This window comes from Lichenostomus cassidix, chromosome 7 (assembly GCF_008360975.1).
Source record: "Lichenostomus cassidix isolate B80296 chromosome 7, HeHo_3.0, whole genome shotgun sequence".
Lineage (NCBI taxonomy): Eukaryota > Metazoa > Chordata > Aves > Passeriformes > Meliphagidae > Lichenostomus > Lichenostomus cassidix.
The window spans coordinates 14,383,891-14,408,877 of NC_139488.1; the positions used below are offsets into that span (position 1 = coordinate 14,383,891).

At 41.5% G+C, this 24,987-nt stretch overlaps 1 protein-coding gene across 1 annotated transcript in view; it reads right to left on the minus strand.

Annotated features, from left to right (window-relative positions):
• The window catches only part of UBE2E3 (ubiquitin conjugating enzyme E2 E3), a 56,270-nt gene extending 41,261 nt beyond the window's left edge, over nucleotides 1-15,009 (minus strand). Inside the window, exons 1-3 of the mRNA XM_085066320.1 lie at nucleotides 14,849-15,009; nucleotides 13,355-13,557; nucleotides 11,185-11,235 (exon numbers count right to left, since the gene is read on the minus strand). Coding sequence (XP_084922446.1) covers nucleotides 11,185-11,235; nucleotides 13,355-13,548 — 245 coding nt within the window. The 5' untranslated portion in view covers nucleotides 13,549-13,557; nucleotides 14,849-15,009. The remainder of the gene's footprint in view (nucleotides 1-11,184; nucleotides 11,236-13,354; nucleotides 13,558-14,848) is intronic.
• Between the last annotated feature and the right edge of the window lie 9,978 nt (nucleotides 15,010-24,987).

Genomic DNA, 24,987 nt, shown 5'->3' on the forward strand with positions numbered 1-24,987 from the left:
GTAAAATGCTTTCACTGCATTTGTTTTTAAAGAATCTTGAAAGTAACTGACTTCTCCACATATGGATCTATTTAAGGTTTGTTACTCTGTATTATCAAACAAATCACTGCTCTGTTTTGATGATGTCCTTTCACTTTAAAAACTTGTTTCTTTTTAAGAAAAAACAAGTTGTGGTGTGTTAGCTCTGGTAAGTAAGTGCACCACCTGGAATTCTGGCTTATTTAAAAAAAAGAAAAGAAGAAGAAGCAAACCAAACTCAAAATACATGTCAGCCAGGTTGCTACTGCAACTCTTCACACTACCCCAGCAATCCAAGACTCTGGTAGGGAAATATGGCTGTATAAAATTTGTATGGGTACCATACAAAATCTCTACTCCAGACAAGAAACACTTTTGCAGCCATTGACTGTGCTTCAAATGTTTATCATGCAAAGATCACCCTGTCAGATTTGAGTAATGTTTAATCACACTTGTAGAATTTTTGGTTCTATAGTATTTCTACCTTTTGCATAAGAATGTATCATCTCACTCAAGCAATGCTTAATGTGCAGTAGGTTGTGCTGTGTAACTTAGATCACTTAGATTTACTTGCATGTGAATATAGTCTTTCTTAGAGTGTTCAGTGCAAGTTGATTTAAGTCTCTTAAGACCTCTCTTTGCATAAGCTTTATAGGAATCAACCCAAAACTCATTGTTTCCTTCCAAGTTTCTGAAGTCCAAAGCTCTGAACAGAAAACCAGGTATTTGCATAAAGGTGTTGGTTCTGTGGGCCCTCAAGGTGTCTGTGGAGGGAGATGTTGCTAAATCTGTACTGTCCAACTACAGCTTCTGCCATTGATATTAATGAAGTAGATGCAGATATACCCTAGATATCTGTGAACAAGTTAGGACAAGCACTGATGCACAGTGACAACACAGAGCTCTGTGTTAACCAACCATCCCTGCACCACTTCACTTGTCCCTCGGATTCTACAGCCTGGATGAAGTGTTTGATGTAAGGATACCAGGGGAAAGGATAAACACCAGCTAAAGTATTAGCAAGCCCCAGGCAGTGACTACACAGCAGACAGGTCCTTTGTCAGCAAAGGTGTATTTGGGGAGGAATCTGTCCACTGTCTGCCACAATAGCAGCCTTCACAGCAAGAACCACCATCAGCTGAACATCTCTCCTATTGCATAGCTACTGATCTATTGTAACGCTTTCCCCACCCCCCAAAACTCACTCTGCTCAAAGCATTTACAGTGCTAACGCTTTCCTGAAATTGCAAACAAAAATAGCTTTCTGCTGCTAACCTTCCCTCACATAAGGGAGAGCACCCATGTTTCCATCTATCCAATGAAATCTGACCAGCTGATGCTACTGATTTACTCTGTCCCATTTTGGTGACTTCCATGTCTAGGCTTGAGAGTGAAGTGATAACCTGAGTTCAAACCTAAACCACCTCACTGCAGCTTCAAGCTCAATGAACTGAGCCAGCACTGATTGAGAACCCTTGGCTTTCTGCAGCACCTGTAGTGCTAATCCAGTCACAGAGTGGCCTGAGTGCAGAGCATAGCTACCTTTGCTCAAGCTACATTAAACAAGCATCCAAAAGCCAGGCTGGCTTTGCACTGAGTAAGTACCTTAATTTGCTTACTGATATCCAGCCCTGCCACTGAAGTTCCATGAAGCATTTCTGGCAAGGGAGGAACTCACCTCCAAGACAATTCGTTGAGAATCCCTGAGGCTGGCCTTTAGCTTTGCTGTCTGTTCTTTGACTTTGCTGGCTTCCTTCCCAGTGCCTGCACCCTTCTGCATGCCTCAGAGAGGAACTACTCAAGTTTATAGCAGCATTAACTCATCAGCTGGAAACCTGCCAGGCTGCTTACATTTTCACTACAATCATCTGAGCTCTGATTCCAGAGGGTGCTTTGAGACAGGATCCATGGTCACAGACAGCACACTGTACAACTGCTTTCTGATTTGCTTGCATCCATTTGGGCTGCTGTGTACAGATGCATTAGTGCTTGCATAGCTACTGCAAACTGCCTCCGTGAAAGGAAAAAAAATGCCCCTTGCTTTTATTTAGCTCAGTGTTGGAGGCACTTAGGTGCCTGTGGAGCAAACACACAGGATCCAAGCACAGAGAATGCAGAGTATCAAAAGTCAAGATCCACTGCACAACCAGTACTATTTGTTTCTCACAGAGATGACACACTTCTGCAGAACTGATTATATGTGCTTGGTTTATTTCTAGTTAGCAGAAGTGACAACTTTGTGCAATTAAAGTAGATACAAAAATTAAAACAAAGTCAAAATTGGTGGGGGGGGGAGCAGAGGAGAATAATAAATCAGCAGAAAATCACAAGACATTTGCTTTTTTTGACTGACGACAGGGCAAATTCTGTGCACTTCCAGTGACTTTTTTAATAATTACTCCTGCTGCTTGGAATCATAGCATCTGTATGTTTCCCGGGATGATTATACTACAAAACCCTGACTAAAATACAATTTTTAAATGAAGCAAAAATCACTTCCCCACAAGCTTTCCTTTAGCATTATCATTTAAATCTAGTATAAATGCTAGGTTGGTCAAACTGGTCTTTAAGAGGTCACTTAGTCTATTTCCTGCTTAAAGGTAGAATCAACTGTGTCTAAACTGCTCCTGTCAGTCCTTTGTTTCTTAAAAACCTCTGGCAATGCAGACCTAACCACTTTCTTTTTCATGCTGTGTTTATGTCCAGGCACTTCTACATCGATATTAGGCCTTCATTACAGCAATTGAAGTTGCTTTCCATAATTACCAACTCTGGACTAGCAACAATTGCCTTATTTCCTTTGCAGCAACTTTCTTCTGTATCCTAAGATCTTTTTCCTTCTTTCCTCCTTCCTTCAAAGCACATGATCCTCCAAGCAGCTACTCCAGTTGTGCAGAGCTGCTCCTCATCCAGTCTTTTTTCTCCACCGATTTATGCAGCTGATTATGCCTACTAAAGTGCTGTACATTGCAGTTCTCATGATCAAATTACATGATATTTTTAAGGTCACTTCCTGTATTTGCCCTCATCATTCAGCCAGTGTGCCTACAACCCCTTCCTCCTCCCTGTTAACTCCAGGTGCAGTATTCATATGCCCTATGCCAGTATCCTCATCAATAAGGAAAATATCAATTACTAGGGACTGTCAGATGGTCCTCCACAGACCCCTCTCTACAGCTTCTTCCAACCTGAAAGTGGCTCACTGGTAACTACAGGTCACTTTGGTGTTTCATCGATAAAATCTTAGCCCTCATTTGTTTCTGAAAGCAATGCTTACAATGGCAGTTTAATCATAGTCAACTAAACCTGTATCTGAGTTCCTAAAAGGTCTGACCAATCTGTTTTACAGTAAGTGCTATAAAATTAACAACTGCTTCAGCCACAGTTCTGAACTAGGTAACAGTATTGTGCACTCTGCACAGGGAAGATTAATCCAAATTAATGCAAGCAGGCTGGGACTCATTTATCACCAGCAGTTACTGGCTCAAAGTAAGGCATCAATGCAAAGCAATAGCAAAGTTCCTGGATAGCTTAATGGTACACATGCTCCTGTCTGAGATGGCAGCTGCATATCCTTGCTCCTGCCTACCCAGCCCTGAACTCAGACAATATGCTCAAGGTATTTTTCCTAATCTGTGTATTACCTCTCTCAAAATGTTCCACATCTATGCAAACCCGGGTTACACCAGCTCCAGGAAATCTCCACACAGCACTTTTATAGGGAGTAGGTAATTTTACATACAGGTTTTAACGTTGTTGAGCTGATTCTCTTGTATTTGCACTTTGCTACATTTAATTTGGAGTAGGTGTCCCAAGTCTGTAATAATAAAGAAGCTGATACACAAAGACAAGTCAGTCTGAGGGGAAAGCATTCAGTGCTAGGACCTTGCCACACATACTGTTTATCACAAACTAAATATGACAGGCTGGCAGTGGTGAGCAATGCACAGCTTGAGTGTAAAAAGAAAAACACATATATATACATCGCATGTTTTAACCAGTTTTATCACAGACCCTGAAGGGCCTTTGTACAAATGGATATACAAAAAGCAGATTTGTCCTTAAGTCTAAGACACATTACTTGGCATTTTTTATGAATTTTTGCACAACAATGCCTAAAGAATTGTTTAAAAACCTGATCTGTCAGGCTTTTCTATTGTTTCCAGAAAAAACTTAAGACATAATGAGCATCAGTTCTTCAAAACCAGAAGCTGAATGAAAAGTGTTTGAACTATTTATGTAACTTTAAATTAGATAGACAACCATGAATTTTATTTGTTTTTTATTTTGACAGCAGTGCTATTGAAAACTAGTGAAATATCTATACAAACTTTGGACTAACACACAGACATTTAAGAGCAGTTAGGGCAGTAGCGTGGACACTACTCACACAAGTATCAAACCTGCAAATCTGCAGGCATTAAAACTTACTCCCATGAGAAGATATGTGGATTTGTGTTGCATAACCCTGTCTTAATTATGCCACTGAGAATACTTGCATGAGAAATTCACTGTGTGGGGGCTGGTAAAAAACCTTGGTTTATAGCTTGCAAGAGGTCAATACTAACAGAGGGAAAAAAAACCCAAAACTTGAGACATTTTGAGTTATTGGATCTATCATCTAGTCTCAGCTGAAAAGAAAGTAACTTAAATATTCTCACAATTCAAAACATTCAGAAGTTACACAATCTTCCACTATGGCATTTTTAAAATAAAAGCATATTAAATAACAGTGCACTCTAGCTCTACCTAACACTTAAATGTTTTACCAAAATGCCTTTCTAAATTTGCATCGTCCCTCTTCCTTAAGCAGTTTCACTGACTACCAGCAAATAAACATAAAGGTTGTTACTAAAACTGGACAGAAATACAAAAATACCAGACTTCTGATTGCTGTGCTAAATAATACCACTCTTTCCTACTCTGACCTGTACTATAGCTTTCTGGTTAGAAAAAGGGAAGGAAGAATGAGAATGTAGGAAACTGCTTAGGAGAAATAATTCTAGATAAATCAGGGCTACCACCTGATAAACGTATGTTTAAATCACTCTGAACCACTGACTCACATTCAGCAACTAACAATGAAGGGATTGCTTTAGAAGGAAACAGAGGACTATGTTCAGAGATGGACAATACTAACAAGTAGAATTTCAATATGCATTTTAAGAGTTACTTCAAACATATTTTGACAGGAGCTGTGAACCCTCTTCATTGTATTTTTTTAGCTGTAAACTTCTGCATAGAAATAATCGTGTGGGTTTGTATTCTCGGAACCATTCTGCAAACTTCAGCTTTCTTTTAGTGTAGAATGCATTTATTGTACTCAGTGGTGACAAAGTGCTGGGCACGGAGGGACAATAAAAAGCATAATGTAAGTGTCAGAAGATACATTATCAAGTAGAGTTTGGGTGATGTTTTTTAAAATTTTGCTCATTCAGCTTAAGTGCAAGCATTTGTGCACATACTCTTAATATAACTCCTACATACCTTAATCATACCTTACCTTCTCTTCTATAGGGAACCATTTAGTGTTCACAACTGGGTTTTCACTGCAGAGGTGAAAACCAGAAAGAGTGACCATTTCTTTTCCTCATTTCTTTTCCTCACAGTAATATGAAGACATATGCCCAACAAGAAATTAACAGAATAAACACAACTGAAGGCTTACACTGATCTGAAAAGTCAACAGCTTGAGTGGAACAAAAACCACTATATGTGAAGATGGGCACACAGTTGTGCTACTGTACAGAGGGCTTCTATTTGACTGCATGTAAAATATTCTTTCTCCTCCTGATTTTATAAAAGCAACAGAATGCCTGGTTTTGACAAAGGGGAGATGGAAACTTACTACATTTGAGAGACAAAGGAATGGATTGACTTATTCATATCCTGGTGTGTGTGGCAAAAAGCTTTGCATGAACAATGGCTACTCTGAGAGGAGAGAGAAAAAATCCAGCAGAGGTAATTTGAATCACCTACTTAAACCATTTAAGCAAACTTGGATGAATTTTTTCCTTCCCCCCCCATCCTCCCTGGGGAGCATTACAGAGTAATCACATGAATCTGCTTCACTTTCTGAGTGGAGTAGTCACCTCCATGGCAGAACTGGAGCAAACCACAGCTGTGCAGTAACATCTTCAACAGGCACAACTGTTTGCACAGTAAACATTTGCCTATAACCTTACTGTAGACAGAGTATGTTAACAAAAGGAATGCTTCTACAAGCTTAGCTGCAGCTCCTTCCTCACAAACACAAGGCTGCATTAGCTCAAATCCAGCACTGCCTCTGCACATGGACAAGCCTGCACCACCAGCACCATTGTTCGTAGCTCTTCTGTTTCAGACAGCTCAACTGAAAGAGCTTAAATTGCTGCTCTGAAGAATACCGTCACAATATTGCTTTACACACATCCTGCAGTGCTTCCACACTGACGGAATAACAAGCACAGTCCAACAGTTACAAACATCTGGATCCATGGGTCTAAAGCAGTAATAGTGTTTGCCTGCCAGGGTTTTGCAGGCATTCTTCTTTGTGTCAAACTCCAGACCCTGGCATTGGCAACACTGCAGTGGAGAATTAGCCCAAGATGTGGCAGCAATGAAAGGGACAGATGAAGTTCTTAGGAAGCAGAAGAAGCCTGTATTCAAACAAACCCCCTACATGTCTTGCTTCCACTTGTTCTTAGTCCACACACTTTGGAGTGTTATTTTAAAATACGTAATTTCAAAATGAACTACTCACAAAACATCAACCTAATTGCAAGTCTAGGAGAGGCTACAAATAGCAAAATCATCAACTGCTACCTTTTGTAGTACTGCTCAAGGAATCACATTAGCATCTATTAGCATACAAAGCCTGAAAATAAATAGTAGTCAATATAGTAATCCCTACTAAGAAAAATCTTTCCAACAGATCTATAAGGTCTGGCACTCACTGGCTAGAGGATGATACAGAGCAGGGAGCCTTTGGCGTGATCCAAGCAGCTCTCCCTTGGTAATAAGTCCCATTTCCCAGCAGCTACGAAGAAAGCAAGTTGTCTCTCTGACCAGTGCTCCAAGGTGTGTGTTTTGTCTGGCCTTTCTTCTTTACTTTTTTCTTTTTAACCACTTGCTTTCAAATATCTGATTTTTAATTTAACAAAGAGAAGAGATTAAAGCCAACTTGCAGTGCATGATATAAAAGACCTAAATTCTCCTACTTGCCTGGGAAAGATGCACTATTTTAACTCGCCCCTTTTTAAACCACATGAATTAAGCTCTGAGTTGGATACACTGAATTCGGTGTTTGCATTTATTTCCTGCAAAGTTTAATCTAAAGTGGATTTGTTGTAAAATGGGCTATAAACTATAAACTAATCTGGCATGAATGTTATTAAATTGAACTTCAAAAACTTTTCCACAAAGAAGAACAATGATTAATTTCGGAATGTAAATGAGGAAAAGTGAGCAAAGAAAACTGGGAGTACACATTTTTGTTATTGCAGATTAGCAGAACAGCCAGGAACAGCTAAAGGAAGCTGCTATAAATCACAGCACCCCTGGGAACAGCCCCACTTGTGCCAGCCTGTAAATCCAGGAAACACAATGAGCATTGGAGCCAGCAGTGCCCTGCTCCACCTGAGCTACAGCCTCTAAGCTGGGCAGGTCAGAACAGCAGCCTCAGACATAACCTTAACTACAGCCCAGTGACCTCTGATCTAAACAGTTTTATGCTATGAGCTGAAAATAGTTATTCCAGATATGTCAAACATATTTAAGAGCATCTCTGCAGCCCAGATTTACCTTGCACTATGTACAAAATCTTTGCAGCATTTACCTGAGAGTCAGTAACAGTGGGGTTTGGCACACTTCCATACCTTGAAGTATGTATAAGTGCTTGGCCATGGTTTGAAACTGAGCTGCCTAGGAGCAATAGGGCCAAGATCTTTTTAGCTTTGCTTTATGCTATTAAAAGCACAAAAGAAATTAAATACAGCACACTGCACCAAGTAGCACAGCTTTGACTTAAGCCAGCAAAAGCAAGAAAAAATGGAATCAGATACCTGTGTCCTCAGTTTACCTATGTGTCCTACTGCTATGGTGTGTGTTGGACAGCAAATGACTTGTTTCAGGCTTTTCTGTTGGACAGGAGAAAACATGAGTAGAAAGCAGCACTCATTTTTTCTCCAACATCTTCAGTGGACTAAGACTGAATTTAATTTTACTACTTTTGATGTTCATCTTTCTTGAATATCACACCAAAATCACAAGAATTTACTTGTATGTAAAGTACTGCATGTTAAAGTGTAAAGCTATCAGCACAAAGATATTAAGATTTATAGTTGATACCCCCAAGATGCAGTTTGTATGCACTGCTCTCAAACATGACAGAATGATTCCTGACAACGTGATTTTTTCAACAGTTCATTGTCCTGTTAACAGAATCAGAAATCAATCCTTACTGTTGAGAGAGGCAAGCAAAAAACTATTATTTAGTCAGTTTTACTGTGTCTGTCATTCTGCTATCCCAGTGCCTAAAACAGAAGTTAATGTGCAGCCCAGGCCTGCTCAGCATACCCAGGAACAGGGCTTTCTTAGGGCTCTGGCATTTTTATAAAGCAGATGTTATAGCAATAGATGTGGCTACGGGAAAAGTAACTGCTGGGGAAATCTACACCTCTTTTGCACAAGAATCACAGTGCAACCAGTTGGTGTCATTTTAAAGTAGCTAGATCAGCCTCAGGTCACTCCCATGGGCTGACTCTGGGCAGTTGCACTGGCAGGTGAGAAGTGGCAGCAGACATCAGTGTTTAACATGGTATGAGAGAATTCAACATAATCTTCAGTATTTGTACTGTGTCCTGCTAAAGTAACATTTAATGTTTTATATGTGCCATTACTGCATTTTAAAAATTACTAATTTTTCATTACTTATGTAACTGAGTAACCAGAAGGACTATCAGCATCCAAGAGCATTAGTTGCCAGCTGTATTCCTGTGAAGCTTGCAAGATGTGGACTGCAAATTATAAGGGTGGGCTCTAGAACTGGAGGAGAAACAACTATGCATGAAAAACTTTTGGGAAGAATTTACAACCCAAGGCTTTTATTTTTAATGCACATGCAAATATGCCCAAGTTATACAGGCTTTTAAATGTTTGGGTTTTTTTTTACAAATTCTTTTTCTTCCACAAGAAATGTAATAAGTGGCATTCTGCTGCTTGTTGCATGATGAGCAATGCAGAGGTGTCAGCTGTCTGGTGTGTGGGTCTGTAGCCTAATCTGTGCTACTACATCCCTGCACATAACCCACAGCTGCATTACCTCTTGGTTCCAGAAAGGCTCCTTCTAACATGTCAGTTTCAATGGAACAGTAAATACTTTGGGCATTGAAACTCTGTTCAAACTGTTTATTATGAAAACCCAGATCTTCTGCTACAGAAGTTTGTTTTTCTTGTAAATGTTCTTTTTGATTTTGCAAAAGGTAAAAATGGACTCATCATAAAGTTGTAACTGAGTAAATCCACTAAATTCCTCTTAAAAATACCTATGGGAACAGAAGCATTAACTTCCTCACTGGCGAAAAATAACATTTTTTCCTACGCTCTGTAGGAAAGAAATTTGAATAATTTTAGACACATTGGGGGGTTTTCATCATTCTCAACAGCATTCCTGGGCATCTGGCTGTACCAGCTCACAAGTAAAATGCTCTGCAATACTCTTGTGCTAATAGGAGAGGAACATGCTTTCCCAAGGAGCTAAGTATTAGATAGTGCTGCAGAGTGTAAAAGGGGAAGCTTTTCTTTCTAAAAGCTGTAACTTGCTGTACCCAAAACTGCTACAATTATCTTTCTGGCAACTGTAAGCAAAGTGTCAGTGTTCTGTTTCATTTAAATACTGTCTCTTCTACCATGCCCCTTTGATGGTCCAAATATAAAGTGCATAACCAGCACAGAACTAGATCGCAGTAATTTATTAAAAGTTATCTAAAGCAGTTATTTAAAACCAAACCAAAACACCTTCCCACAAAAAAAAAAAAAAAGCCAAACAAAAAACCAAAGGCAACAGACTGCTCTCTTGAAAGAGCTCCCCTTTATTGAAGAAGGAAAGTCAGTGGCCCTGCATGCAAAGACATCAGACTGCCATGGGCAATCTACAGCACAGCCCTCAGGAAAAGACGCCTGCACCACAAATTCAATAAAACACCACTCTGGTTTAGCCTCTGTGCTCATGGATTAGTGAGACAGAAGAACGGCTCACATTTCACCAAATTCACACAACACACACCAAACCTTTGCGACTATTCAAAAGCCAAACAATCCCAATACAATCAGAAAGCATTTCCAGCATTTTTTAAAAACACATACACGGCTCACTGTTACACGAGTTATTATACCTTCCAGTCAGAAATCTTACTGAGATTTCTCAAATGAAAGCAACATTATTTAAATGCAGCTTTACTGCAAATCTGTGGATGCTCACAGCTAATGAGAATTTTTATGCATCCTTTAAACAAAAGTAAAACACGCAAAAGATTTAAAGAAATCAGCTAACTATGCTGCTATCTAACTTTCCTACAGATCAAGTGCTTCAGTTCAAAACTGTCACTTTAAGATTAAATCACTCTGTCTTCCACACTTAAAATTTCATTTTCTAAAACCTAACAGAAGTGTCTCCCAAGCTGGGAACTTCCTTAAAAATATTCTTTATGAAGAGACTACAACTTTGACCAACAGACACATAAATTTAGAAGCAATACTTCAGTTTATCTGTTAAATAAGATACTAAGAGAAAGCATATAAAAATCACATACGATTCTTTACTTCAGAATGACAAGATCACTCTATAAACTCAGCACTCAAAAACCCAGTTTAAACTACATGCAGACATTAAGCTGAAAGCTTCAGTGTATTTTGACATTCATATAATTAATGTTTAAAAAAGGCAGTGACCAGCTATGAACAACAAACTGAATAGATTTTACTGTGCACATCAAACACTAATGACTACCCCTCCAACATGCAGACAAAATATCAAACTTCAATTTCAAACGTTTTGTGTGCTTGTTCAATCTGCTGCATGCAATTTCTGTCTAACAGTCACCTGTCGTAAACACTAAGTTTCCCTTTTGTTAACCTGAGCACATTAATTTCTCACCACCGACCACAATTTAAGAAGCCATTACATACCTGCAGTTAGGAGGAGGATCAAGGGTTATTTCAGCTAGCTCCTTCTGGATTCTGTTGGTGAAATGAGAACAGACACAAAGCATTTGAGATAGTCTATAGAATAAATCAGGGAATTACACTGCCCTCTACCACCATGCAGTTAAATGCAAGATTGGCTTTGCCTTCAGTAATGCTAACATGGCTGCTTCCTCTTTGTTCTCAGAGGCATAACCCAAATCCCACAGCTGAGAAACTTTGCAGCTTTTTTCCTGCTTCACGCTGCATGTAAACAGAACACTTACAGCTGAGTTGGGTAGAAATTTCCTACAACTATTCAGAAAAGTAACTCTTTTTCACATCCGAGCACTTTTTAGCAGGGAGATTTTCTTTTCAAGCTAATATGCAAATGAGGTGGGGGGGAGCCTGCACAGGCAGATTTGACAATGACTTTAAACCAGCGCTACAGGACCTGTGACTGAGGCTCCAGTGAACCGCGCTGGCAGCAGACACACTCTTTTCACAACATTTTACCTACTACTTTGCAGTGTGTTTAAAAAGTGGATTTGCAGATCTGCCAGGCTGTATCTGCTACTGGAATAATCTCTCTGGATCAACTTTGCTTCTTCCCATACCTTCTGCTGCCTTTCCTTCCGCAACCTTACAAAGTAGCTGTATTTACATGATAAAAAGTGATACAATAACTTGAAATAATCTGTGCTGAGCTTTACTCTATTACAACTATTCACAGGGAGTTAAGATCTGAAAAATGAGTACTGAAAAATTCCTGTCAATTTAAGTTTATTCAGGTACATAAGAGGTGCAATTTCAAAATACACATTTTCAACTCCTCTTAAAAATATCAAGTAAGACTTCCCTTCACAAAAGGACCCATACGAGCAATACTGTGAATTTCATGCAAATAGCAGGTGTTTTTTATGAGCTAACAGAAACTGCTCTGGATGTCCTTGCACTAATACCAGTAAGTCTAGTTAGCCTACTGAACTATTTGAGATGCATGGCATTAGACTTGCAACAATTAAGTGCCATAAAGACAAGATGGGAAAATTCAGCGTCAAAAACCTTTATCTGAGGCTTGTCAAATAAAGATAAGTAACAACAAATTACAAAGACTACATAGTTTGAAAACTTTTTTTTTCTGTAGCCAGTCCTATTTCAAAGGGTTTCTTTAACAAGATCATAAGTCATCAAAACCATTCTCTGCAACAATTCAAACACATTTCAAAAAGAATTTACTAAGTTTTACTCCAATACAAAATGACTGAAGTGTTCCTAAAAGTCAGAACTACAGCACTCTTGCTGAATAAGCAAAATTTGAAGCTACAACAGCTATTTTACAACTTTTCTTGCTACAGGATACTTGTGTTTGCAAAGAAAAGCAACTCCAGGGAAAGCACTGGAAAGTTATGTTTCATCTCCAAAGACTGATGGAATCGAAGAATTTAAAGTTTGAGTATTTCACACAGCTGATCTTAGAGAAAAGTACCAGCATACACATTGTGACAGCCAGAGTGCCAATAACCTTACATGCAAATAAAGGTGCAACTAGTGTAACTAAACATCTCATATTTAAAGGTAGAGGCTACCTGTAGAACGTCATGGTTTAAATCCACAGATCCAAAGGGAGAAAACTCACCTACATTTCTCCTGAGAGAATGGCAGAATGCACCCATTCCTTCAAGGTATGTAAGGCTCTCCAGTGCATCAACATGAAAAGCTCTCACAAGGCCCAGAGAAGCCACTGGGGTTTTGGGACTTCTTTAATTAGAGAGCATTGTCATCAGTCTACAGACCATAATAAAATACTCCAGGACTCCACCCTATACCAATCAGGCATGGAAACCTAACTCAGAAAAACAGTGCCAGAGCTTTCTCACGCATTTTTGCAAACACAAAACTTATTTAGGTGCCCCCCTCTCAGTCAGCCTGTAAGTTACCAAGTTCTGTAACAACTCTTCAAAAGACATAGGACAAGTCTGTGTAACATACCCCAACAAGACTTGGACTAATTAAGACACTGCTTAGCAGGCTCCTGTACTACCAAAGTTGATACTTCACTCCCTTCCACACAGCTTTAGAAGAAGAATCCCTCTGCTGTGACAAGTGCAGTGCAAGTACTGTGACTCCAAATACTGTGCAAAAATACTGCAGAATGTTTCACTCTCCTCTTTACCTTTTTGCACTAGTAGATAGCTTAGCAGTAGTTTTGCTGGATAGTTTGGTGTTCTTCTTCTGCTGGGTGGCAGAGGGTTTTCGTTCTTCTTGCTCTTCAGGTTCAGGTGCAGGCGGATCCCTCTGATCGGCATCTGAACTTCCACTGCTGGTACTTGGACTTTCATCGTCTGACCTCTGCCTATCACTGGACATCGTGGGGAACTTTTTGGGGAAGGAAAAGAGGCAGAGTTAATACAATAGGAAGGACCCTCTCTTGTCATTCCCCAAGTTCCACTGACCTCTGCCTATTACCGGACATCACGCTGAACTTTTTCTGGGGAAGAAAAGAGACAGAGTTCATACAACAGGCAGGACTCTCTCTTGGAATTCCCCAAGTTCCAGAGAAGTTTAAATAAGTGACAAGTCGGTTTCAGTGAGAAATTAATCAAAATACACTTCTTTGTCTCATACCCAAGGGCTGGAGTTTGACAGCTACAAAGCAATATTTACACTTCTGAAAATACAGATATCTCCAATTTTCAAACCCACTCGCATTTTTTTCATACTTTAAACAATATGCCAATTGTCGACTTTGTTCTAAGGCATGAGACAGATTTAGCAGGGTACTTAGGCAATGAACATTAATAACTTATGACACATTGTAAATAACAGACCTCACTGAAAATGTTTTTTAAAAAGTCACTAATAAACTGTAAATATTTACACTGGAGCAGAGCATTTTATTGGGTCCAAACGCCAGATCCCCCCTCTTCCCTTCTCCCCGAGAAAATACATTGCCAGTAACCCTTGGGTTGATTTCAGATGGAAATGTACACTTGCTCCGAGCACTTAAAGGGCTGGCACGGGGGGAAAGGAGGTTTGGTTTTTTGTTGGTGGTGGAGCTTTTTTTAGGAAGGGGAAAAGCCCCGCGATGCATTTAAAGCCACTGGGGTAGCAGCAGCCCCGGTTATTTACATGGCCAGCAGCGAGAACTGCATTTGGCCACCACAGAGCTGCCGGAGGGGGAAGAAGCATAATTCAAACTGCACCTTCTGCACAGCTCTCCCCGCCGCCGCTCCCCGCGCAGCTCCGCCAGGCAGACCGACATTTTTCCGCCGATCGGGAAAGGCGGGGGGGTGGGGGTGGAAGGAGGGGGCTGCCCCGGCGGCCGGGGGGGCCCGAGGAGGAGCGGCGGGAGCTGCGGCAGGGCTGGATCCGGGCGGCCGCCCGGCCGCGCTTTGTGGGGAGCGCCAGCCCGGCTCGGCTCGGCTCGGCTCGGCTCAGCTCGGCTCGGCGGGCGGCGGCGGCGGCTCGGCCGGCCCCGCTCCGCACCGTGCGTGTGCACCAAGTGAGGCGTGAACTCGGGCCGGCCCCGCGCCCCCGGCCGCCGCCAGGCAGCGAGCGCCGAAAACAAGAACAAAGCTCATCTACCAGCCCCCCCGCCTCCTCCCCGCCTCCCCCCACCGCGCTCGCCCAGCCGCCGCGGCGGCCGCCTCGCCCGCCGCTCCCTTACCTTCGCCGGCGTCCTGTCCCGCTGCTGGGTCGGAGGGGCGGGATGGCGGGGGGCCGGGCCGGGCCCGCGGCGCCCGAGGAGGGGACGGAGGCGGCCGGGGGGCTCTACGGCGGCGGCGGCGGCTCTGTGGCCGGGCAGTGTGGAACATTGAGAGCCGGAGCAGGGGGGGACGGGGGGAGGCGCGGTGCGGCCCCGCGGCCGGCGGGTGGCGCTGGCGGGCCCCGCTCTGCGGCGCGGGCTCCCGCGGCGGGCCGGGGGGCCGGGGCGGGGGGCGGCGGGAGCGCGCCGCGGAGCGGAGGCGGGGAGGGGGCTCGGCCGCCCCCGGCCTCCCCCCGCTCCGCCCGGGCTCTCCCGCCAGCCCGCGGCCGCCGGCGGAGCTCCCGACGAGCGGGGGAGGGGAGAGGGGGCGCTCGCTCCCGCCGGCCGGCCGCCGGGTGCGCGCAGGCGCGCTCTCGCCGCGTCCGGGGGCGCGCGTGCTCCGGGCCGGGCAAGGACAAAGCGGCGGCCCGGGGACAGGGGGTTCGCCCCTGGACGGTCCTCGACCCGGCCGGGCGCCACCCGCGGCCGTCAGCTGAGCCCCTGTTCCCCGGGGCTCCGGCCTCCGGCCCGCCGCGGGACTCGCCAGGCCGGTGCCCAGCCACGGCCATGCCCGGGGGTCGGGGGGTCTCGGCAGCCCTCGGCCTCACACCTCACACCTCACACGGCTCGGCCCGTGCCGTGCTCCCGGTGTCAGGGCAGGGACACACCGCAGTGGGACCCTGGGTGATTGCTCACCCCGGCACCGCAAACGCGTGCCCTTGGCACTTTGTCACACGTGGGAGCTGGGGAACCACGGGCCACCTGCCGCCTCAGCACTCTGAGGAGGAGCATGCAGCACCAAAACCACAGTTACTTGTTCCGCGAGCAGCCAGCACGCCAAATCATAAATGTTTTAAAGAGGAAAGGGGATAATCGATAGCGATTGTGGTAGGTGTCACAGGAAGGTGCTATAGCATGGAGATGTAGTTTACTTTCTGGCCCATCACAAATTCACGGTGCTGGTGTGCGCTGGAACAGCTTCTCACACTGCCCAAAGCAATCCACCCATTTAGAGAGCGTAAATATTCCAACCTTAGAGCCTGATCATACTGGCAATTAAATCCAGTTTTGTAATAGAAGATCTTGTCTATCTGTGAAAAGTAGGTGAGGCTGAGGTGGTGGATAACTGGCTTCTGCAGAGAAGAAATTAACAATTACTATAACTGTGCAATTTACATGAAATCCGAAGACCAACAGCTGCTGTCCAGCACAAGGGCTTTCGCCTAGATGGCTTTTACCTCAAGTGCTTTCATTATCAACAGCCTAATGACTTAAAACTGTGTTTTCGCAGCTTGTGCAAGATCAAGGGGTCAGAGAGCATATACCTTGCTCTAGAGGGAATAAACAATTGGTGTGTCAAGGAATATCCTTCTCTGGGTAGTTGAAGTTAACTCAGTGGAAAAGTATGATGAAGATTTGGCAAGAAAGTTGAATGATATGATGTGGAGGAATACTGGAGGTTTGTTTGTTAAAGTAGGCTATAGAGAATTCCCAGCTCACCACTACAGGCAATTTGCCCCTGAGGTATGCTGGAGAAAATTCCTAGCATAAACAGTATCTGGCATGATGAGCAATCTGGGCATAATTAGTAAAAGGGAAGTACGGCAATATCAAAAATCTATCAGTCAGCACTGAGAGCCTTTCCCTCTCCCCCCCTCCCATTCTGTTGAAGATGCTCAAGATGAAGCATGCTGAAACTTTGAAAGTGAGGATTAAGTCTTTAAAATTTTATTTTATTTCAGGTGAAAATTTGCAGTTGTCTCAAAAAATGTGGAAGAATGTGCACCTACAGAATGAAAGTAAGTAGAATGGCCAAGAGTTGCACACCACATCAGCTACTACGTGTGTGGCTTTTGTGGATACAAAGTGAAAATTAAGAAAGTCCATTTAATGGAGATTAATAGAAAAATTATTCTAGGGGTTTTCCCCAGCTTTTTGTACTATATGATTAATTTACTACGTAATGTGTGGACATAGCAGATATTTATTTGATTGAATATTCATTCGTTTGACATCAAGTCGCAAAGGATGACACATTTTTCTTATGAGGTTATATATTTCTAGGGTATGTTTGTTATGTTGTCATCCGCAGAAAGAGGACTTCACTGAAAGGTGTGGTGCAGTCTGAAGGAGGGAGAAATGCCAATTTTAATAGCCATTGTTACAAATCTACATATAATCAGCTCTGTGACTTTTCAAATCCCTGGTCATTTGACTTCAGTGTAACTTTAACTGGTGAACCCATCAGAATGCTTTTTCTCTGTCAGTTTGTTGTGTGCTTGAATTGTGCAAGTACAGCTGGCATTGCAGAGCCTTCCTAAGGAAGTCCTGGGCAATCACAGTGAGGCCTACATTTTTTCCCAATCAATTGCCTTTGTCTTTTGTGTTTTGTTGCTGTTGTGTTCCTTGGGAGTTTTTTTAGAATCCCTGTTTGCAAAGGTGGCAGATTGGTAGACGTTTTTTTCAGGAGCCCAGTGTCTTTTTTGGTCTGTCTCCATCCCTGTTCTGTCAGAGCACAGGTATGAAGTTTCTGTTAGCACACAGAAGTTTAACAGTTGTCTTGGGCTGCACAGACATCTGAAAATCTTTTTCTAGGTTTAGGAAGTCACAGTTGAGTCTTCTCCATCTGACGCGAAGTTCTTAGATAGCAAACAGTGTAATGCCTGAGACTAGAATTAGGTGAAAAGCATTTTGATCTCCTGGCACAAATCATTTTAAGGTGTACAGATGGTAATATAAGACCATCATACATTTTTAATGATTAAGAGCAGCTCAACTGAAAATACTACTTAATGTTTACAATTGTATATTTCATCTTCTTTATCACAAGGTCATTCTTTCGTGACAATAAATTCATCTCCATCTATCAATGCATCTCTCTGTCCTAAGTGCATTCCCTTTCCAGGTTGTGTTAAAGCCCTTGTTGGAGCCCAACTACAGCACCTTACCACAGTGCCACAGATAGATGGGCACAAGCTGCAGAACCAGGAAATGAACAAAATTTTTTAATTTTTTTTTTTAAGTGGATGGGGTAAAATTTAGATTGTGTTTTTATTAGTAATTAGTGTTGTAGTGGCAACTACTGCTCCTTGTGAGGTAGCTCTTGCACAAATATCCAAGATAATTTTCTATTTTCCCAAGATAATTAATAGTTTTAACAGAGAGTTCTTGAAAAGCAGATTAGACAAAAATCTTGGGCCAAGAAGAGATGTAGTGACTTACAGAAGGGAGTGCAGGAAGCCTGCAGTAGCTGCAGCTCACCCTGTCGTGCTTTGACCATAAATAGGATTATTCTTACATTGTGATGCTGTGGATTCAGTTGGGTTTATGAAGGAAAAATAAGCCCCTAAAGAACAATGTCCCTACTATGCTTCATTTGTGTTCTCAAGAATTTACAAGAGCAGCAGAGATAAGTTTTTTGAGAAATAAATTCAGTGTGGCAATGGACAGGAACCAGTCATTAGGAATCTGCCTCCTGGTCACTTTGTCAGCTGGTGTTTAGCCCATCTGTTGGTTTTGTGTTGCCACCTTACAAATTTTGGCATGGGAACATGGTGGAGGAAGGATGGGGAGGGGGCTGGGCAGAGAAGTTGAAGGCAAGAGCCAGAACACTGCTGTGCTTCGATTGTTCTTGTTTGAAGAATGACTTTTTGGAGGCTGTTGTAGCTGAACAATAATCTCAAGACTGCTGTAAAGCAGCTTCTCACCAGGCCTGGAACTTAGGATGCTTAGAGGACTTTTCAGGATATCATTACTTTCTCTGAATCCTTATGTGCTTGAATAGAACAATGAGGAGAATTTTATTAACATTTTTTTTTTAACACAGGAGTTAGCTTTCTAGCTAGGATTCTTTATAACATTGAATAGTGCTGTGTCTAAATCCATAGAAAAAAAAACTTAGCATGCACTGTAGCACTACAGATATTAATTAATCTTCATCATAATCCTATGAAGTAGACAGTAAGTCCTACTGTTTGGTATACACTGTATTTGACAGTTGTATTTTACACACTAAAAGACTAAATGGTCAGTTTGGTACTGGTTTTTAGTGGGCAAATTAGCATTAAGTACTTGAAAACATAACAGGTAAATGCATGTTTTCGAAGCACAAAATCATGTGGAGATGTTTGTATTACAGTGTTCCCATGGAGTTCTTGTGTTCTATTGTGTAAATTTTTTCCTCGTGTGTGGATTATTGATGCAAGAAAAAAAACACAGTGGCCCCTTTGGAGTTCCTGTAGTCATTCATATGAATCCAATGTCTGTGCATGTCAAATGAGTATCAGTGCTTTGAAAAATCCATACTTTATTTTTGTTGAAAGCAGCTTGTATTCACCAGCTTTTAATCTCCACAGTTTTCATTTTACTTGGAAAGCTTTAGGAAAAACAAGAAAAATTAACAAAAATTCAGGTGGTGTTGATCTTGGCTAAAGGACAATAGTAACTCATATTTCATAAGGATATTTCCCTCAATAAGTAAACATTATTTCATCTGTAAGCAACAGGATTTTTTCCCCTTGAAATTTTAATTGTAAATTTCTCCTTGATGTATAGATACGTGTAATTTCAGTTGCTTTAACAGATTTTTTAGTGCAGTGTCCTGAATATTTGACTACAGTAGAGTAAAATGTAAATACTAGCAGACTTTTACCTGTACCGAAGTGTGAGAACAATAGGTCTATAAGCAACTTCATAAATTCCATTAAATGATTTTGTGATATATGTTCAGCAGTATAGTGTGTAAATCATAAGTTAAGGAGAACATGTCTCTCCAGATACAGCCCTGGCAGACCAGCATTTCTGGAAAACTTTCAGTAGGAAATCTGCCCCTTTTCTGCACACTGTAGTAAAACAGTGTTGTCATTCTCAGTGTGTGTGCTAATCTGCTACGAAAGCAGTTACAGTGAATAATGTTGAAGGCCTAGTAAAAATTACATTTCTCTGTTACAAATAGAGATATTCCACCCCTAAACCATCTCAGATTGAATTATCTGTAGCTCTACACACAAGCATATGTCTTAGTGCTATCTACAGACTGCTTGGATTGGAAACCTTTGGCTCTGTAAAAGCTCTGGCTCCAAAAGACCAAAGTTTGAGCGAAAGCAGAAAGTGAATAGGCTGGTAGTAATCGAGCTGATATCCTCATTCATGCCAGCGGAGGGAAGGTAGGATAATTATAAAGTCAAATTCACTTGACCAAGTTGAGGTCAGAAAGAAACATACACATGAGGCAGACATTGCTCATATGTCTGATGGATGTTTTTATAAAAAAGTAATAATTAAAATTTACATGACTAAATTGGCCCATCCTGAGTGTGTTATTAAGAAAAAGGATCCTGGACAGCTCCTTACTGCTTCAGTCTGACTAACCTATTTATTTCCCTGGGGTTAAGTGAGTAAAAGGTTTCCTTCAAAACGTTTAGGGCTGGTGACAATTGTCACAAATAGCTTTATCTGGCTTATCAGCATTTTGACACTTCAGTCCCCATCAGGCTCTTCAGATTCTGACATCCCATCAAAGAAAGAGCCTATCAGCATTTAAAGAAAATCTTACAAATTTTCTGAGAGCTGTCTCACCTTCTAGTGATGAGTCACAGAGCTTTACATTTGCCTGCCTGGAAAGCCAGGGACACTTCTGAATGCACCCTAATTATAGGGTAAGGCCCATACATATTTCCCATTATCATGTCTGCACTGGATAAAGACCAGCTTGACTGATGCTGTTTCGCAATAAAGAAGCAATACATTTTTTAGTATATGAAAATCAGGATTACCAAAGACTCCTGTGGAGTAGCTTTGTAGCATCTTGCTTTTTTTTACTAGTAACATTATTAGCTGCATTTATCTACTGCCTTCATGCTACAGGAGCCCTGACCTCCCACAAAGGCACAGAAACGTCAAGTCAGGGCCCTATCATGATAAATCACCCCTGCAAATCACTGTGCAGGGCTGATCTTCCACTGCCCTGACTCTTGGTCGTGCTGGGCAGTCTCTACAATAGAAGAAGGTGTTGCAACTCTGAGGAGTTTCTTTTGTGCCCTGTTCAGTGGGACTTGTGTCCAGTGTTTCCAGTTGCAGCAGGAGAATGGATCTCCACCCACGGTGGTGGTGAGGGCTGGGAGGGAGGGCAGCCCCAGCTAAAGACCTTCCACACATTTGATCTCTTACCTCCTGTGCCGGAGCAGTTGCATCCAAGCAGAGAGCCTGAGTGGTGCGGTCTTACATAATAGCAGCTAAAGCCATCTCAGATGGAAAGTCAGGCCCTGGAAACACACTGGCAAAACTCCAGAGCAAGAAAGGATTGGATCCTCAGGGCAAGGACTTCTGTTTGTCATTCAGCATGTTGAAATGTTTCTCTGAAGTATTTAAGTGGTGAAGTGGTGCAAACTTAGAAATGAGCTGCTTTAATGTTACAGTAATTTTTGTCACCCCCGTCTGTGTGAGTCAAGATGTGACTATCTTCAAGTAGCTCGTTTAGTATCACCAGCCAGAAATCTTTGCACAGGAAAGAAGTTATGATTAGCAGGTGTGAGACCAGCCTGATTTTAGTCTTGCCCCATGGTTTCAAAAACAAACTCTTCTATGAGATTCTGTTTCTTTTTATAATGAGAATTTCCATTTTACACTTTGGAGCAGGATCCTCTTTCTGAGTGAGAACTGAACCAGGCTGTCTCTGGAGTCCCTGATTACTGCTAGGCTGGCTGGATAGCAGCTGATGGACGAGCGTCCTTGCTGGCCAGCCACTGTGCTATTTCTACTGCACTCCCAGCACAGAATGAGCGATCAAGGATGTTCTCCATGCCCCTGCAGAGCACAGCTGCACTGCTGAATGAAGTTATTTCTCAATTTTTTTTTGGTCTTAAATACCCATTATGTCATTTCCCTACCTTTATTCACATGTATGTCAAGAGACTGACTGTTGTGTGTTTTCCAGTGCAGGAATCCCAGCTGCTACTGGAGCCCTCCTTCACAGTGCAGTGTGGCACTGCAGTTTTTGCTTTTACTTACAATGTTTAATAAATATGTAACTTTACCTACTCCATCTCTTCAGGTAGGAGACTTGTCTGACTGCACTTGTGTATCACATAATATGCTATTCATGAAGATGGCACAGTGGGGCAGGAGTTTGAGGTAGAAGTTTAAAATATAATTAGCACAATGAAAGTATCAGTTAAAGCCTAAGTTTAAAGTGGTTTAGTTGAGCTAAAAGATGAACTAAAATGATGCTCCTGTGTTCTGTGCAACACTGGTGAGAAAGTATAGGAAATGCAATCTTAATTCATGCCAGCTCTGCTTGGATCAGGCTAACTATAGTATTGCCTATTCATAATGGAATTTATAGCAGTTACCATTTACTACAATTTATTATGTTTTCATTAAATTTAATGTGAATATTAACATACTGTGGTTTTAAGAGTGCTTTTTGGTTAAATAAAAATAGAGAGGACTCTGCTATGACAGAACAAATAAGAACATGGTGCTAACTTCAAAACAGTTGAAAAAAATATGCCACTGAAGCTGCTTCCACTCATCTAACATCAAAAGATGACTTTACTTTGTACTGTATCCATGATCTTGAAAGCCATGTAAAAATCTCTCAGGGGTATTCTTATTCCTAAGTTACCTTACGTTGTTTTAATTAATTAGCTAAATGGAGATCATTATTCCTGAGGTCTGCTTATTTTTGTCTCTCTTTTAGCTATGTGTGAGAATGAACTTCTGGCCTTTGCTGTCAGGCTGATCATGATTTTAAATAGTAATGTTCTTGCTAGTAGACTGTATTAATCCTACTGGTGTAAATTTTAAGATAGAGAACATCTTGGTCAATCAAATTAATCTAATTCAGTGTTGAACTGGAGCACAGGTTAAAGTTAAGTGCCTAAATGCCAATATATAAACAGATGGCCAGGTTGTTTTGAAAAAAAGCTAGTAATTCCTATCAGTGTTATACATATGATATCTCCTAATGTCTGATATATAGTTATTTGATGTATTGGTGTGCTACTTTACTGTCTCAGCATCAAATCAAGGATAAAGGATATAGAACCAAAGTTGTTCAATTAATCAGTAGTATCAGCATATCCATTTAATAATTTTATAATGTGCATTTTAAGCCTCCAGAAAAAATAGATTTTTTTCTATTTACTTATCTTTCTCAACCTTCACATTGAAGCATTATGGTGCTAATATAGGCCTGGATAAAACACTTGTTTGAAATCTCTTTCAATGAAGAAATCCTGAAACAAACAAAACTCTTTAATTATACATTATTTTTCATTGGTTTCTTGTACCAAGGAAGCAGTCAAGTCAGTCTTTACTTTCACAAATTTATGTTTCACAGAATTCTATATCCAAGTAAACATGTACATGGAAAAAGAGCTTTAAAAGTGCAAAGCAACTTCTTTTCTTTGCATTATTTCTTAGCAGTTACTATGCTATTGATGGGGTAATTGTGAACTACCAAAAAGCACAGTTCATACAAGTAATATCCAGCAGAATAGGAAGAGCTTTAGTGCTGAGGCTCAGAGCTAACAAGTAATAATCTGTGGTTCTGCCCCCTATAAAGCAATAAAAATGAGAAATGAGTGGAAGAATTCTCAGTGAATGTGGAAGAACTATATTGTAAGGAGACCTGAGCACATTTACCAGAATAGGTCAACCTTTTTTGGTGGGCAGTAGCCATGCAGAAGTCACAGAACTTAATATCTTCCAAAAAAGTTGACAGCTTGCTGGGAAAAGGCACTCCCTAGAAATGTACAAAATACCTACTTCTGGTTTGGGGTGATGCCTGTCCACTTTGCTGCAGAATGCTTCAGCACCTGGCAAAGGAGCTGTGAGATTGTCAGGATCACATCTGAAGAAGCAAACTTGTATTTTGTTCAGAACTGCACTCAAGCTAGAAGCATTTCCCCATACAACAGAACTTCCAACTAACAAGTAAATAGCTCTTTTCTGCCAAGCATTAGAAAGGGGAGATTTCTATTCCATCTTCAGGTTTACCTGTTCACTAATAGTTACCCTGCTGCCTGGAGTCTAAGAGGTTTGCTTCCCTCTGTAGGCTGGCTCTCCACAGTATTTGGGTCAGTTTCAGAATATCATTATTCAATTTAAAAGGTTTATTTTCTAGCCACTGCCTAGAATAGCATATTTTCAGATAATGTTCTCTCCTGCCATCTACTTTACATTATGAACAGTGTTTCTCCTAAACTCAAGGGTAAGTCTCATGACAGTAGGAGACATAGAAGACTTCTGAGCCCCTTGCAGAAACAGAGAAGAATGATCACAACATTCAAAGCCTTCAGGGTAAAGTATAACATGTTATTTTAGCTCTGCTATCCCCACAATGTACTCAGTTTAAAGCATCAATGAAGAAAAGAGGAAAGCAGAAAAGGTCAGAATGGAGAGTGAGAAGAGGAAATAAGTCAGGTAAACCCTGTCTGCTGAAAGGAAAGAGCAAATTTAGAATTGTGGCCTGTTGTAATATTAGTTATTAATTTGTGAGGGAAGATCATATACTGTGAGAAAGGGCAGCAGAGATTGACAGATGAGATAGATATCATTGCTACACTCTGACCCCAGAGTCACAGAACAGTTCTGAGTTCCCTCGTCTGTAAAATGAGAATTGTTCCTATTTACGTTTCAGGGTGCTTGGAACCATTAATCAGTGCATATTGTGAAGGCTTATTGAGACCACCAAGTGGAAATACAGAATAACCTGTGTCTTCTGGGTTGTCTTTTCCATGGCTATATAATCTAGCCAAATTAATTTAAAGAAGAGGTACTGTCAGTTCAGAGTTTGTTGGAAAATAATCAGTTTTAAAAATTTAGGAGAAGAAAGGGTTGTTGTGAAACATATCTAATTTTAAGGCAGAGAAGCACTGCTAATGCCCTCCCTCCCCATTTCCATGAAGCACAATCAAGCATCAGAGACTGCTTGGGCTCCTTGTGGGACTGTTCTGTGGAAATAAAATTGACATTTTCTTTTGAAGGAAAGAGTTCGTTTCCTTGCAAGAGCTGAAAATGAGATGCCAACCTTGCCACTTCTCTCCATACCATGTACT